General features: G+C 37.0%; 1 protein-coding gene across 1 annotated transcript; it reads right to left on the bottom strand.

Moving 5' to 3' along the window:
* Window positions 1-317: 317 nt before the first annotated feature.
* gata6 (GATA binding protein 6) lies at window positions 318-16,278 on the bottom strand. Its single transcript, XM_039754729.1, has 7 exons — window positions 16,178-16,278; window positions 14,263-15,135; window positions 11,701-11,867; window positions 10,200-10,325; window positions 8,349-8,436; window positions 6,150-6,250; window positions 318-1,953 (listed from the first exon to the last, which is right to left on the bottom strand). The coding sequence occupies exons 2-7, from the start codon at window positions 15,080-15,082 to the stop codon at window positions 1,789-1,791; spliced, it is 1,467 nt and encodes a 488-aa protein (XP_039610663.1). The 5' UTR covers window positions 15,083-15,135; window positions 16,178-16,278; the 3' UTR covers window positions 318-1,788.
* Between the last annotated feature and the right edge of the window lie 258 nt (window positions 16,279-16,536).

Below are 16,536 nucleotides of genomic sequence, written 5' to 3'. Positions count from 1 at the left end.
TCTTAATGCCAATTTCTGTTTAGTCTTTCAAATACAGACAGATTTTGTGATTTATTAATTAAATGCAAAGCATAAACCAATCAAACCTTTTACTTTTTAATCATTTTTATTGGACAAATAACAATACGGGAAAAAAAGCATAATTTTTTTCTGAAAAACAAATTGTGCCTGTCAACCTATACATAAATCTACTTTACAAATTGTTGTCATAAACCTGACAGACTTCTCCATGCGCCTTGGAGTATTTACAAAGGTATCTTTAGGTAGTAAACGTTCCGCTCTTGTCCAGAGCATATTTTCTCTGTCTGCTCATTCTTTATATTTTACAAACTTACAAAAAAAATGCATCAGTAAAAATTTCCTGAGTGAAATTTGTTCTTTAACAGTTTTTTGTTATATTATTGTTTTTCTGTTAATTTAACTAAGATTGGAATAATCTTTTAACCTCCAAAACTCTCAACCACTTTGCAGTTGTTTAGCAAACCTCTTTAAATTAGATTAGTACCATTAAGAGTAAAGAAAAAATGTTAAATCAGAAACATTTGATTTAACACTGACTGCTGCAAGACAAATTGCACATGGAATAAAATGCAAACTAACAGAAGTTAAGAAATTTTGTTGTTTGCTACCCTGTTTCAACCAATAATGTCAAGAAAAACTTTCAATATTGCAGATTATTTTTTAGCAACTTTATGCCAGCTCCAAGGATGAATCAGTTCTGTTCTGCTGTGGCATTGCTCGGTGTGGATGTGGGTTTCATTCTTTGTTGTTTACTGATGCAAAATAAATCCTTTAAAAACAATCCATTGCTCACCATTAAAATGTAAATAAATCCCAGCTGTGTATATTTTTGCATTTTATATTGTTTTCCAGTTGGCAGTAACAGAACCACAGTTTATTGACCAAGGAAAAAGAACAGGCGAATCCAGTTAATTTTCTTTTGTCCCGCACAGACTTCATAGCAACAAATAATTTGGTTATGTTTGAGAGGTGTGAGTAGGCCACAGCCTTGAAACCAGTCCTTTGTAGGAGTGCACTTCTTTTACGGGGTGTTTATAGAAGTAAAACTTTGCACAGGTGGGCCGCTCCAGGCCTGTACGCCTTCAGGCAGTATCCACTCGAGGATTAGCCTTGGACTGGAAATGCACCTTCTCCTTCTTTCACCAGAGTAGAGAAAGGTAAAGATCAAACTGGTGAAAGTGTGAAAAAGATGAGATTGCCAGAATCTCTAAACATACTGCTCAAAACATTCTGGAACTACGGTTTAGGATTTGAATGATGCCCATCACTGCCAGCTTTTTGGCCAACTTAGTTTGGGTTAAAGCCTTACTTTTTTATGGAACCCTGCTGTGTATAAATAACAGTTTGTGAAGTGATCAGTCATCGCATTTGATTTCAAAAACAAAAAAACAACAAACATTCATTCAGAAAGTACCCATTGAAGATCAACCAAAAAATAATAATAATAACAATAGATAACGCTAAGGCAAATCAAAGGCAGCACAGCCAGGGTTTTCAAGGCAAACTTTCCACATGTTATTGGAGAAGAAAACTAAAAGGTTTCTTGGCTTTCAACAGTTGTATCTCTTCTATCCATAACCTCAAGTTTCATCTTATTTTGTGTATTCTTGCCAAAAATCAAACCCTCTAGTGTTCATCCATCAACCCAAAGAGAGAAAAATGAAAAATTCTTGTGTAGTGTTCTATCCCAGCAGTGTTAGGTAACAAGGCCATTGAACTGCAGGTGGAGTCAACAGAAGACAGAATTAGCCTTCATCCAGTGAATTATTAAGCAAGGGCCAAAGCACACCATGTGTCTCCACGAACTGAAGCAGTGACCTCAGCAGTAGAGCTCAGGCTTACTCCTCCATAAAGGCCCTCTGGACCTGAAAACTTCAACGTGGTATTTCCAGGATTTGTGTTCTCCCCTTGGGACTGCATTTCAGAAGTAACCTAAAAAATAAGAAAAAGGAATTATTAAAATAAATAAATAACTTGGTATTGAGTCACTCAAATGTAAACCTGTTGAAGACAGGCTTTATTAAAAAATGGAGATCGCAGGAAAACATTTCCACATGTCTGTAGGCCTCTCATCACAAGGCCACTTTAATAGAACTGCAGGAGTGCAAGGGATAAGTGACAGGCGAGCCATTGATTGACACAGAACATAGAATTAAGCATTTTCTTGTATGCAACACAACATTTCAAATGCACTTAATACGATTTAAGGTCAGATTCATCCAGTTTCCTTAATAATTTAAAATTTTAGAAATGAATTGAAAGTGTTTTATTGCTTTCCTTGTGGGTTTCCCACTGTTTGTCATAAAGCAGATCTTAAGTACACAGTCCAAATATGTCACTTTACCACCTACACCAGGAGCATGGCAGAACTGCAGTAAACTAGCCTGATTCTGGTTTAACTTTTTAAACTTTTTTAACATGAAAATTTCTATCTAGACTGCTTTCTTCTCATTTTCTATCCAGGCTGCTTTCTTCTCTGTATCTGGAAACCATGCCAATCTTGCAGTGACATTCTAGTGAATGATTGATTTTAGGTGATGTCAATTGGCAGAAGGCAAAATTGTTGTTGAAGCATTATTAGTGTGAGCATGGCTTTAAAACATCTTTTTAGTGGTCTGAATGTTCTTCTTGTCTTTGTGTAAAACTCAAGTTATAAATTATGAATGAGTTACCTGGAAGGCAAAATGCTTGCAAGTATTGCAATTTGGAAAGATGAAAGTGTCCAAAAAATTGAAACATAAGAATAAAAAAATGTTGCATCACACGTGTTTTCATATTGTCTGTGTAGGCAAGCATTCAAATGTCATTCACGTACAGTTAATGTAATTAATGTAAGAATAATCCATCTACCCTCTTAAAAATAGCACTCCTTTAATTGCATTTTACTGGATTGTGTGGTTCCTCGTACAGCCATTGCCTGACAAAGAATCATTTTATTCTGGTAAGGGTTCTGCAGATATGAAATTGGTTCTGAAAAAGTTCCTGATAAGTAGATAAAACAGGATTTTAATAATAATAATAATACATTTTATTTATATAGCACCTCTCCCATACTCAAGGCACTTCACAGAATTTAAGAAAGAATGGCAGAATTTTAATGTATAGTAGACTAACAGCAGGAACCTAAGAGATTAAAAAAACCTGAACTTATCCAGTGTTATTGTATGTAATAAGAGTCCTTTTAAAATTATGAACCCACTGATAATTCACCAATCTATTACCATCTCTTCATAATTAATTATTAAGAATATAAATTAATACAGGTTCTTATGGATGGTTCTTTTAGGATCTAAAAATGGTTCCCCTATGGCATCACTCTAAAAAAACACTGATATCTTTTATTTTTAGGAGTCTATGTCAGAGTTCTTGTATATAAGGATAAACCCCCAAATAAGACTATGAGCCAAGTTATGGTTGCTGATATTAGTGGAAAGCCAATGGTAATGTTCTAAACTGAGTTCAGCTCTGAACTTCAACTGGAAGCCTCAAGGCTATGGTTCTATTAGTAGTTGTACTTTTAATAGCACACATCTTTAGATACCATTAAAATGTCTAAATACAAATAAAAATATAACAAAATAACAGTAGAAATACACTAATCTGCCACTACATTAAAACCACCTGCCTAATATTGTGTAGGTCTCCCCTTGTGCCAGCAAAACAGCTCTGACCCATTAAGGTATGGTTTCCACAAACCCTCCGAAGGTGTCCTGTGGTATCTGGCACCAAGGTGTTAGCAGCAGACCCTTTAAGTCCTCTAAGTTGTGAGGTGGGGCCTCAGTGAAAAAGACTTGTTTTTCCAGTGCGTCCCACAGATGCTCAGTTGCATTGAGATCTGGGGAAGTTTGCGGCCAAGTCAACACCTTGAACTCTTTGTTATGTTCCTCAAACTATTCCAGAACAATGTTTGCAGTGTATCTAGGTAGATTCTCCTTCTTAAAAGGACCGGTGCCATCAGGGAATATTGTTGCAATCAAGGGTGGGCACATGGTCTGCAGCAACTTTCAGATGGGTGGGACGTGTGAAGTAGCATCACATGAATGCCTGGGCCCGAAGTTTCCCAGCTGAACATTGTCAAGAGTATCACATTGGCTCCACCAGCTTGCCTTCTTCCCATTGTGAAACCTTTGGCCATATATTCCTCAGGTAAACAACACAAGCACCTGGCAGTCCATGTGATCAAAAAACATATGTGATTCTTCACCTTCTCCTATTCCTCCATGGTCAAGTTCTGATGCTCACCTGCTCATTGTAGGCAGTTTCGATGGTGGATGGGGGTCAGCATGAGCAATATGACCAGTCTGCAGTTATGCATCCCTGTATGAGCAAGCTCTGATGCACTGTTTATTCTGATCACTTTCTCTCATGGCCATTACATTTTTCAGAAATTCTTGCTTCAGCAGCTTTTCTGTAGCATCAGACCAGACAGGCTATAGCCTTCACTCGTCATGCACATGAATGAGCCTTGGATGCTCATGATCTTGTTGGATTTTCCATGGTTGTCCTTTCTTGGACTACTGTTGGTAGGTACTAACCAGTGCATTCTGGGAACACCCCACAAAGCCTATCATTTTAGAGATGCACTGACCCAGTCATCCAGCAATCACAATTTGGCCTTCTTCAAAGTGGCAAAGTCCTTTACCCAACACATCACATTCAAGAACTGACTATCACTTGCTGCCAAATATATCCCACGCCTTGATAGGCGCCATTGTAATGAGGTAATCAATGTTATTCACTTCACCTGTCAGTGGTTCTAATGTTGTGGCTGATTGCTGTACAGCCATTAAGGACGTATTCAAGCATGGTTACAATAATTATAGGTTTCAGAGTTGTTTGTTTGAGTGCTCTTCTGCTTGTATGAAAAGTAGTTAATCAAAGTTGTGATGTGACATTAACACAATGTAGTCTCCACCCTTCTCCATGCACTTGCACTACCTGCATGGATTCCTGCAGAATAAAAGGTTTTGTCTTGTACTCACAACCACTCATGCAACACTTATTTCACATCGTCATCTGTCTTGAATTGACAAACACCCAGATGTTTTTTAGCGGTCCAAAAAGGTGGAAATCATACGATGCCAAATCCGCCGGATAAGGAGGATATGGCAATAACTCAAACTTCAGTTTCTCCAAACACGCCTTGGTGTTCTTAGCAGTGTGTGGGTGGGCATTGTCTTAGCAAAAGGACACCTTGAGACAGCAGTCCCAGTCTTTTGGATTAAATAGCAGGCTTCACGTTGGTCTCCAGCAAGTCACAGTAACTTGCACAAATGACTGTAGTACCCCTCAGCATGTAGTATTTGACAATAATTCAGGTGCACAAGTGGTTGTGAGGACAAAACAAAACCTTTTCTTATGCTGGAATCCAGGCACTTCCAGGCTGGTGGCTCAAATGCATTGAGAAGGGTGGAGACTACATTTTGAAATGACATTATCAGTTTTGTTAAACTTCACTCCATTTTTTAATAAATCCCATTTTCTAACTTTAGCTTGACTCCCCCTCATAAAATGAGACTGTTATGGTGAGAAAAAATACTGTATTATTTAATAATTATAAATTGCAATGATGTACCAAATGCTGTGCCTTTTATTTTGATATGAGTAAAGATTTTAAATTATTGAGAATGAACATAAAGGGGCTCAAGTCACACAGATAAATGCTAGGTGAGTTGGAGGAATAATAAATGAAGTGGTTAAAACAGCTGTTTGCTTTAAGATCGGTATAAGGTGTAAATCAAAAAGTTTTAAAGTCATAATCACCATCATGATAACGTTTATGTAAATGATATCTAAAATGAAAGTGCTATATAAATAAAATGTATTATTCTGTATTTTGTAACAATTTCAATATGTAGCAAAATTACTTTGAAGTGTGAAATTCCTATTCACAAGGTTCTAATAAAGTAACAATAGGATTAAATGAATACTCTGCCCAAAAGTGTTTTATATATATTTCATATATAAAATGTATATGTATCTATATTTTACTTACTTAACCTAAAAATGATCAATTTGGGATGGAATGTTCCTTTCATTACAATTTAAATAAACAACTTCACAGTATAAATCTATTTAAAAATTAGAATTTTGTATAGGAAATTCTGATACTTAAAATATTAATTTACCCCAGAATTAGCCACTTGACTTGAAGGAGATCCATTTTTTATACAGTCATCTGAATTGGATGATGTGGATGTTGGAGTCATGGGTACTGCATTACCATTACCTTTATAAAAAAAAAAAACAAATAAAAATCAGAACATTGATTGAATTTGACAACCTATAAAATTTAGATTATACCAGCCTAGTTACAGTCATTCTCTGCAATGTCACGGTCTGCTTCATGGTTACAGGTAGAGTATGTTACAGCAGCATTAGATGCAAAGTGGAAATCAGTCACAGACAGGCAGTCATTCTGTTATGTGGCATTTTGGTACACTCATTCTGGACCACTTTTTGAGTTATTAGTTAGCCTATGAGGACTGCCTCACATGAACTGATAGCACAGCTTTAGAAAACACGGCCTTCCCATTGACATAGAGTGGATGTGTAACTGAACTCTGATTCTGTAAGAAGCAGCAGTACAAACAACTGCTCTGCCGTGCCACCTACAGACTATTTGTAATCTTCAACTACAGTTAAGTCCATAAATATTTGGACAGTGATACAATTTTCATAATTTGGGCTCTGTGTGCCACCACAATGGATTTGAAATGAAGAAATCAAGATGTGATTGAAGTGTAGGCTTGCAGTTTTAATTTAAGGCATTTAGGAAAGACAGCACTATTTATACTTGACCCCAACCTTTTTCAGGGGCTCAAGAATACTTGGTGAAACTAAAATGATCTTGAATATAACAATAATTTTCAAAACTTGGTTGAAAATACTTTACAGTCAATGACTGACGGAAGTCAGGAACCAATGGCATTCTCCAAGTTCTGGGTTTCCACTCTTGTAATGCTTTGTTACTGCAGCTGTCTTCAGTTACTGCTTGCTTGTTGGACTTTATGCCTTCAATTTTTTCTTCAGCAAATGAAATTCATGTCCAATTAGGTTGATGTAATTTGATTGACTTGGCGCTTGAGGAATATTCCACTTCTTTGTCTTGAAAAGCATTTAGTTTGCTGTCACAGTATGTTTTAGCACATTGTCCATCTATGTTGTGAAGCATTTTTCTGAATCTGAGCAGACAGTATAGCCCTATTCACTTCAGAAATCAACCTGCCACTTTTGTCAGTAGTCATATCATCAATAAACACCAGTGACCCACTTCCATTGGCAGTCACACGTGCCCATGTCTTAACATCGTCTCCAAGATGTTTCACAGATGACATAGTATGCTACAGATCATTAGCCATTCCTTGTCATCTCCATATTCTTATCTCTCCATCATTCTGGTACATATTGATCTTAATTCCATTTGTCCAAGAAAAACTGTTCCAAAACTGATAGTTTTGTTTTTAATATTTTCTGGTAATATCTAATCTGTCCTTCCTGTACTTGAGGATCACCAATGGTTTGCACCTTGTGGTAAACCCTCTATATTTACTTTTGTGATGTCTTCTCTTGATTGTAGACTTTGACAACGATAGGCCTACCTCCCAGTGAGCGCTCTTGGTTTGGCTAAATGTTGCGAATTGTTTTTTCTTCACCAAGGAAATAATTCTGTGATCATCTAGCATATCTGTCTTCCATGTGGCTCTCAAGTGTGTTTCTTCTCTTTAAGAATATACGAAATGGTTGATTTGACCACTCCAGATGTTTCTGGTATCTCTCAGATGGGTTTGTTTTGTTTTCTCTGCCTTATGATGGACCGATTCTACTTGCATGGACAGCTCTTTTGACTTCATATTGAGAGTTCACAAAGACAGCTTACAAATGCAAATTCTGCACTTGGAATTAACTCCAAACCTTCTACCTGCTTAATAGTTAATGAAATAATGAGGAAACTGCTCACACCTGATTATAGAACAGCTTGTCAGTCAATTGTCCAAATACTTTTGAGCCCCTGAAAATGTGGGGACCATGTATGAAAATGGCTGTCATTCCTAAATACCTTATATGATATTCCTGTTAAACCCTTTTCATTAATGCTGAAATCCTATACTTCAATCCTGCAATTATTTCTTCATTTCAAAACCAATGTGGTGGTGTATAGAATTCAATTATGAAAATTAAATTATGATTACTAAATTATGAAAATTGTGTCAATGTCCAAGTACTAGTCTGTGTGAAAATTCAAGAATGTATCAAGAAGTGATTTGGTCTAATGAGCTTAAAACAGATAAACATTGTGGCATATGTAGGTATAAGTAAATAATTACCACATGACGTCTTTGATTTACTGAGATTCTTTGGCTTTCGTTTCCTTGTCTGAATACCTTCTTTCTTCATTGCAAGTGGTCTTGGTACCTTAAATACATAAATTGGCAGTTATTTACTTTTTATTCTAGAATATGTAGCATAATATTAAAAACAGAAATGTTATATTACTCTTTTACTTATTTATTTTTTATAACATGACTTAAGACATAGTATGCAGAATGAACACTGGCTATTTCATTTTATATAAACCACATGATTGCAGGTAACTCTGGGAGAGTACGTAAGTCACTGCCTTCCTCATAGGTCATTTATAGAAATACTAAATCATCTTTACTGCACCAGTCACCAGACACATCAGTTAAATGTGTGTAAAGGATAAGAAATTCTCATTCACATTGGCTGTGTAGATTTTATTGTTCTATTCTACAAATATATTGGATACTGTATTGCAATCTTGTTAATTTTGTGTTGGTACATGACATTGATGGCAATCTTCAAAATAAAGCTTGTTTGAATTTCTTAACATCATTTTTATTAAACACATAAACAAAAATATCTTTATGAATCAATAGCTAAACATGTACAGTAACTGTTATTAACAGGGAACTTGACTGATAGATGTAAACATTTTTATAATCTTATGCGTGTAGATATTTATGTTTGTTGTTTAAGTATACTATCTGAAAATTATTCTAAATTCTGTGGTTAGTAGGAGATGACAAAGTAATATTTTCTACGCATGACTTGTGACACTCATCCATCCATTTTTTCATCGTATTTTTCCCATACAAGGTCATAAGCAGTTGCAGTATACCTCAGCATTGGGCGGAAGGCAGGAACCTGTTCTAGATTAATCAATTGCACATTCACTCACACCAGGGCAACTTGTAGTCTCTTGTTACCCAGAAAGGTTAATTACTGAGTTGAGAGAGAAAATGTCATCCCACAGAAAAGATACCTGGTAAAGTGCGCACTTCACACTCACACGGGAGTCAAACTCGGATGAGCTGGCAAAGGACCAGTGCCAACCACTGTGCCACGGCAATGATCTAAAATATTCTGTAATATTTAAGAAGATTTTAATGCTTTCCTGTGTTCAACCGTCCATTTACTTGGAGACAGTTGCCATGTACTGTGTAATTTAATCTCAGAAAATATTTCATGTTTCTCTCTTTTATTAAAGGTGGCTTACCATTTTTCTTGTCTGACAATAAATATAATAATGTATATTTGTTTGTTTGCTACATGTAAAAATGCTGTTAGCTTCAATTTTAAATTAAGAATTTGATTCAAAAAAGATTCAAAAATGTGCAAAATAACAATTTTATGAAACAAAAATAGAAAAATAAATAAAAAAATTGTATTTCTTAAAGACTGCCCTGCCTGGGGTTTGTTTCCTGCCTTGCACCCTGTGTTGGCTGGGATTGGCTCCAACAGACCCTGTAGTTAGGTTATAACGGGTTGGATAATGGATGGATAGATGGATTTCTTAAAGAAAACGTGAGATAATAGCTGTTTATTCCAAAAGGAAATTTAAAAGTCTAAATCAAATTTAATTCCACATACTCCTCTCTCTCTCTCTTTATATATATATATATATACAATATGTGTGTAAATATAATTAGTTTGTTAGATTATTAATCGTTATAAAAATACACCCGAGACTGTGATCTGTGATTCTGTTCAAAGATCAAGCATGCATATGGACAAAAGGTTTTCTCTCCTCAATAAAGTTCCGTCGTTTTTCGCATAGATGTTTCCTAGTACGCATAACTAGGAATCGTGATATTTTTCGTTTAAATAAATAATGGATTGATTGATGTTAATACACTGGAGAGCTGAATACTCACCCCGTGTAGTTTGGTGTAAAGCCCGCACGCGTTGCACACCGGTTCGCCTTCTGCATTTCTGCGCCATAACGTGGTCGTACTGGTGTGACAGTTTGCACATGACAGGCCAATCCGTCTGGACGAAGACTAGAAAAAAATGAGAGAAAAAAAATAACGGAATCGAACGAATCGCTTGAAAGTCAAAAGTCTGTTTTCATTAGTAAAACACAGAGCCCCTGCTCCCTTCATGCAGACAAACACATGGACCCCATTTACAAGTTGCGCCCGTCCATCGCTCGCAAATCACATAACCAAATAAAGTCAGCTCTGTCAAAAGGTGCTAATGTCTTTCTTTATTTCTTGGCTTTCTTTTTCCTGATTGTCTTACAAGTTAACACACTATGTCAAAGTCGAGACGGGCTCATTAGATAAAATAAATAAACAAACAAACAGCCGCTGCAGTCGTGATCCTTAAATGGATTACAGCAGCTTATTCAATGAAACTTTTAATCAAAGGTCGCTTTGAATTTAAAAACGTGTTCAAAGTAAAGTAGTGACAGACTGTCAAGCTCTGGGAGCATGCATCATGGCCACAGACAGTAATTCATAAAGCTACACACAGTGCTAAAATGGCCATTGATTTTAGAGGAACTGAAGAAATTAACGAGGTCTAACACGTCTATCAGCAGTTATTTCATCTGTAAAAGACACATTTTCAGATGATTGCCAGCACGAGCTAATCTCTTAATAACGCATCTAAAACGTGGACGAGGTCTAAAAATACACCCGTCAAACCATTACTCGAGTTTATATTTATTACTCCTGACGACAGTTCGTTCGATTCAGGTTAGATCCAAATGGCGCCTGGCAAGATAACATACACAGTAATTTATATTTCTAGTCTGTTTTAACAGCTTGCTTGAACAATGTGAAATCAGTAAGTCTATTATGTCTCTGTTTTCATTAGGATGCTCATCTCAAAATGAGACTGACACTTTACAGCTGTAGTTGACGCTCAGGTGACTTGAATTTGGTTCATATGGCATCTCTGAAGAGTTTACAGTTTATCGACGCACTTGTTTAAAGAAATACCCGGAAGGGTATAATGATTCACATTTAAAATATAAAGATACGCATTTACCAAATAACTGTACATTTAAAATTAGCAAATGCAAATTTTACTAAATAGGACCAACATTTGGTAATCCAAGAGAAATTACAGGAGCAGGAAATGTTCACCTCATTTTCCTCTTAGATGGTCCTGGTATTCTGCGTATTTATTTTATCCCATATCAGAAATACTTTGCTTAATAGGCCACTTTAACCCCGTTCTGTACAGTTACGTGTATGCATGAGCCATATGCAATGTACTGGAACAATTTCATTAAAATCTTAAATGCTTGTCAGATTTGTACTGTGATATATGTGCTTTATGACCTACTCTGAAAAGTATTACTTGCTAGTTCTCGCTATGAAAGAAATGCACAAAATGGATTGAAGTGCATAAAGACTGATAGCTTACCATTCGCTTCTGAGGCTTGATGAGCGGTCGGCTGAGTCCATTCATCTTGCTGTACAGCCCGCAGGCATTACATAGATAGTGACCGGTTCCGTCTCGTCTCCAGAGCGGAGTAGAAATTGAGCCGCAGTTCACACACTCTCTGCTTTCCGCCATATCGTCCAAAATATCTGAAAAAACAGCACAATGTGTCATACAGAAGAAACCTTTTCGTTGTTAGCAAAGCCAAATTTAGACTTAAGTATTTCTCGTAACTGCGAGATGTATTATAATAATAATAATAATAATAATAATAATAATAATAATAATAATAATAATAATAATATTATAGACCAGTACCTCACCGAGAATTTCTCGAAACACCACATGCTTTTGAGTTATAAACTAAAATCTTTAAACTCTGTGGGAAGCATGCAAGATAGTCATTCTTTCTTCTTTATTGGAATTTTCGCAACATCACTTGTTTAATAGAAAATAATGAAATAAACGTAGTCATTTAAATGTATTTAATAAGATACAAGTAACCATCGTATCATTTAAGTATGCAGGGCAGGGAAATAAGAGCACCAGTCATACTTTATTAAAATGGAAAAAAATGGTCAATTATTATCATTTTTAGAACCACATCTAGTTTTAAAACCAGGGAATTGTGAAGAAAAAAAAACTCTAGTATGCGTTACAACATTCCTTCATATATATAGTTTTTTATATTAACGAAATAATATCAAGTCCGCTGAAGTCAACGTAAACACGCCGAAGCATAGGTCTCAAATCTCCACACTATAGTACTGCCATAACATTAAGCGATATGGTATCTTAAATCATTCGGACTGGTGAAAGTAACCATTATAAAATTTTACATTCCGAAAACTTTATCAAAATAAATGATTGTCTTGACTTAAAGGTGCATTTTTTCCATGTCAAATCATACATTAATTTGGCGCAGTGTATTAAACATTTGGCATAGGGCGTCTTGATCCCGACCAGGACAAATCCGATTAAAGCCAAGATGTCTGTAAAGCAATACACAAACATTCTGACATATGTTGTGATGTTAGTTATACGGGCTTCTACCCTGATCAAACGAAAAACTGTACTTCTCCAAAGAAAAATGTATATTCGCCAATTAATGGTCTCACCACAGAGTCGTCGTTATTATCACATCTATATACCTCTTGATGGGTCAAAAACAGAGACAGGAGTCCTACTTTCATTTGTGTTCCTTGTGACAAGTGGTTACTTGGCATTCATTGTTGTCTGGTGTGTTAGTGTAAATGTTAAAAACTAATATTGTGTTTTCAACTCAAAAAAGGCGAGTTGTTTCAACAAATATACAGGTCGCTGAGCAATGCTGACCAGACAGTTTTCGTAATTTAAGGAGCAGTAAACACGTAAATGTAGCCTTGTGTCCTTATAACGTGTGTAATTCGTATACATTTGCAAGTTGTTAGTGTTACACTAGCTAGTTAAAACATCAACAGAATGCATGACACGTGCATCGTCAGTGGGATTTTTTATATAATATTTTAGCAACAACATGAACCTGAAATTAGTATGTCAAAGTGAAAAGTCACTTAATTCCCATGGATACTTTGTGTTTCTCTGTAAACTTTCTTTTAAGAAAACGACCAAAGCATCTATTCTCAACTACTCAGATATTCAATATACTAAAATGAAATATATTAAAATCTTTAAATATTCTCAAATACTATATCAGATCGGTTTGTGTGGTAGTGCACTCAAATCGAGAAATTTACTCTCCATTTCTGCCACCGCCTGTTTACTAGGAAATCTCTCTATTTCGTTACAATATTAAGTTTTACAAATTAGTATAAACAAAATTTTCAGACTAACATTCACAACCCAGCCGAATTTTATGTGGCACTTATAGATATTACAACAATTCAAACTGTTCTTACAAAACTGCCATTGTTCAACACACATAAACGATATGAGTTATAAGGTATCATTCTAAATAGTAAATACTGGTTAACTAATGCATTAAGCTTTGAACGTACAACAGAAAACTACTTTGCATTCACGATTAATTAAAATGTATTGTCTAGGCCGTGTAAACTCGTGATTACTAATAAATAACGGGTCCTGTTTTCACATTGAAGCCACCGTTTTTTTCATTTTGAGGCCTAAAAGTGCAAAACTATAACCGAAGGTCTGACATTCTGCTATTCTTCTTCTTTCGGCTGCTCCCGTTAGGGGTTGCCACAGCAGATTATCATATTCCAAGGTCTGGCATTCTGCTACACATTATTTAAACACTGAAAATTGCAAATCAGTTTGTAAAACCACATGATAAAAAATCAAGCTTGTGTAAAACATTTTCAAGTTCGATTCTAGTAAATCGGTAGACTAATACAGATTTTAAGCACATAATAACTGAAAGATGGTACCCTGTAAATAAGCAGTAAAACAGAATCCGATTAAAGAAAATTTGCATTGTGCTCATATATTATTATCAAAGTGATGTAAACTCTAACTCTGTTTTACAGACTAACAAACTGTCATAAAAGACGTAATTGTTCAAGCTATACTTTTCAAACCTCTTACCTCCGCTGGGTCCTCGCATGGGTAGCGGCGTCCCTCGGCTCTGTAAGGTGTGCAGCATCGTGTTGTCAAACGGTCCCCCGGGCCACGCGCTGGTAAGCTGCGGACTCACATACGCTGAATATGGGCTGGTATACGATCCGTTTAAAGGCCTGGTCAGGCTGCTGTACTGGCTGTTGCTGTAGGTGGCCTCCCTAGAAGCTCCGTTATTAATCGGAGGACTAGGAGAGTAGTGGAAACGGTTAGTAGCGTGGGGACTACCAGTGCCATAGGACGGGCTCTCTGGAGCCGATTGCGGCCATACTGTTGAGCTATTGACCGCATGGCTTGACTGCGTTGCTCCACTGCCTTGTAGGTACGGCAGGCTGGGGATCATAGGTCCGACCCTAGTTGTTGGCACGTACACGGGAGGTGCTGTGCTGGAGTGCATAAAAGTGCCTGTGGACCCGTCGTACCCTGCAGGCCCCTGTGCAGCAGCCATGGTTGCTAGAGTCTGATACATGTCACTGTGTTCCACTGGTATATTTCCCTTAGAGGTTCCACAAGAAACTATGAGCGTATTGCCTTGGTCCAAATCCGTGAAAAGTGTTATGTCCTCCGAAACGGTTGATGCTACTTGATGACTCCAGAAAAGATGCGATGTTAGCGATCTTCCTTCCGCTGGATGAGCGTCCAAAGGGGTAGCCGGAGGTGAACGTAAACCGTCGGGCGCAGACGCAGCACTGGGTTTTCTGCCGAGGTACCTGTGGGTGAAAGAGGACGGCTCCGGGCTAATTGGGGACAGTCGTTTCACTGTACACCAGCCCTTTTCACTGAGGTCCATCCAGGTTCCGAGTCAGGCTGCACTGGGCTTGAAAATAAAAGCCCCACTGTCTCCTATAAATAAGAAGGATCCCGAATTAGTATCACAAAAGAAGGAGATGAGCTTTTGTGTTGAGGCGATGAGCCCCCAACTTTTTCACAGACCTTCATCAAGGAATAATCATCTACCCAGACATATAAAGCTTGGACCTTTATCAAGAGCTCAATTTGCATAAGAATGACCATAATGTCTTTCTTGGATCTTTCCAGGACAAGAAATGTGGATTCATGTTTTTTTTAAGGCACAACTGCGTGATGTACTCTTATATAGCGCCCTTCCCATACAGTTTCAAACGACTCAATTTTAGTTATATGATTATCATATTTTAAGAGGGCAATACATGTACACAAACAGAATCGGGCGCATATGTCAGTTTTATTAACAAACTATATATAACCAAATCGACTATTTATACTTTTCTCCCCTGCGTGTACTTCGCAGGGATGCCCACTTTACCAGAATGAATATATCACTTAAAATGTATTACCCGACGATTAAGACAGCAAAAAATTTAGTAAGGACTACCATCAAACAAATCCTTCCCCAGCGCGGGCTTTGTTTTGCAGTGTAAGTGCTATACATTTCGGAGAAAAAAAGTGCCTGATCGTCAGCTCCTTTTTGTGTACCGCTTCGTAAAACAGTATTCAACGACTTTCTCCTTGCTGCTCTCGTCATAATAAAAATGTCTAATTGATATTTTTCTCATTACAGAAGTCTGCCTCATACTGAAGCATTTCAATATATAATCTATTTGTAGCATTAGAAGAATTAAACTCTCAATTTGTAAGATCCTGTGTTAAAATCACGTCTTCTCAGTAGCTTCATCATAATTAAGGGGAAAAGCCCACACAGGAATATAGATAGGAAACAAAAATGTAATATGTCTTTGCTGTAATGAGATAACCGCTAGATAAGACTCCTAAAAGATAAGAGTTAAAGGCAGGATAACCGTGTCAAAAAGGTTCTTAAAATGATTTAGATACATTTACACTCCGAGCGTATCACAAAGGGACACATTAGAAAGCTAAAAAAAATAAATTAATGAAATGTTCAAACCTATTGCTGATCCGCGATTTAGTCGCCCATAAAATTATCCCAGCGTACGCTGAAGCAAGTCCTAGAAGAATAAAGTATGCGGTGACTGGAAGGCTCGTCATGTAGAGAGGAGGCGCCTCTGCATGTAATACTAACCCGGAATCTGATTGGATTCAACAGGCTTTAAACAAATAATACCGCGCTGTGGGGGTGCCAGTCCCATGGGCACCTGAGGCAGCACGAGTCAGGCAGGACTGGGGAACACTGCCTTTGGGGCACAATGGGTGATCAGGTGAACGTGGCTTAGAGTTCACCCTAGGACTATAATAAGTGAAGAGCTGCTAATAAAAATGAAAGAACATATTTCATCATAGAAATAC

This window comes from Polypterus senegalus, chromosome 5, assembly GCF_016835505.1.
Source record: "Polypterus senegalus isolate Bchr_013 chromosome 5, ASM1683550v1, whole genome shotgun sequence".
NCBI classification, from domain to species: domain Eukaryota; kingdom Metazoa; phylum Chordata; class Cladistia; order Polypteriformes; family Polypteridae; genus Polypterus; species Polypterus senegalus.
Note: the sequence above shows the minus strand (reverse complement) of the source record. Positions and strands in the feature narration are given on the sequence as shown.

Bases quoted from the DNA above. Each gene is read 5' to 3' on its own strand.
- gata6 (XM_039754729.1), bottom strand. From the start codon at position 15,082: ATGGACCTCAGTGAAAAGGGCTGGTGTACAGTGAAACGACTGTCCCCA. The intron at 11,868-14,262 runs GTAAGAGGTTTG...CTGTTTTTTCAG, and splicing joins CATGCGAGGACCCAGCGGAG to ATATTTTGGACGATATGGCG. The intron at 10,326-11,700 runs GTAAGCTATCAG...ATTTTTTTCTAG, and splicing joins TCAAGCCTCAGAAGCGAATG to TCTTCGTCCAGACGGATTGG.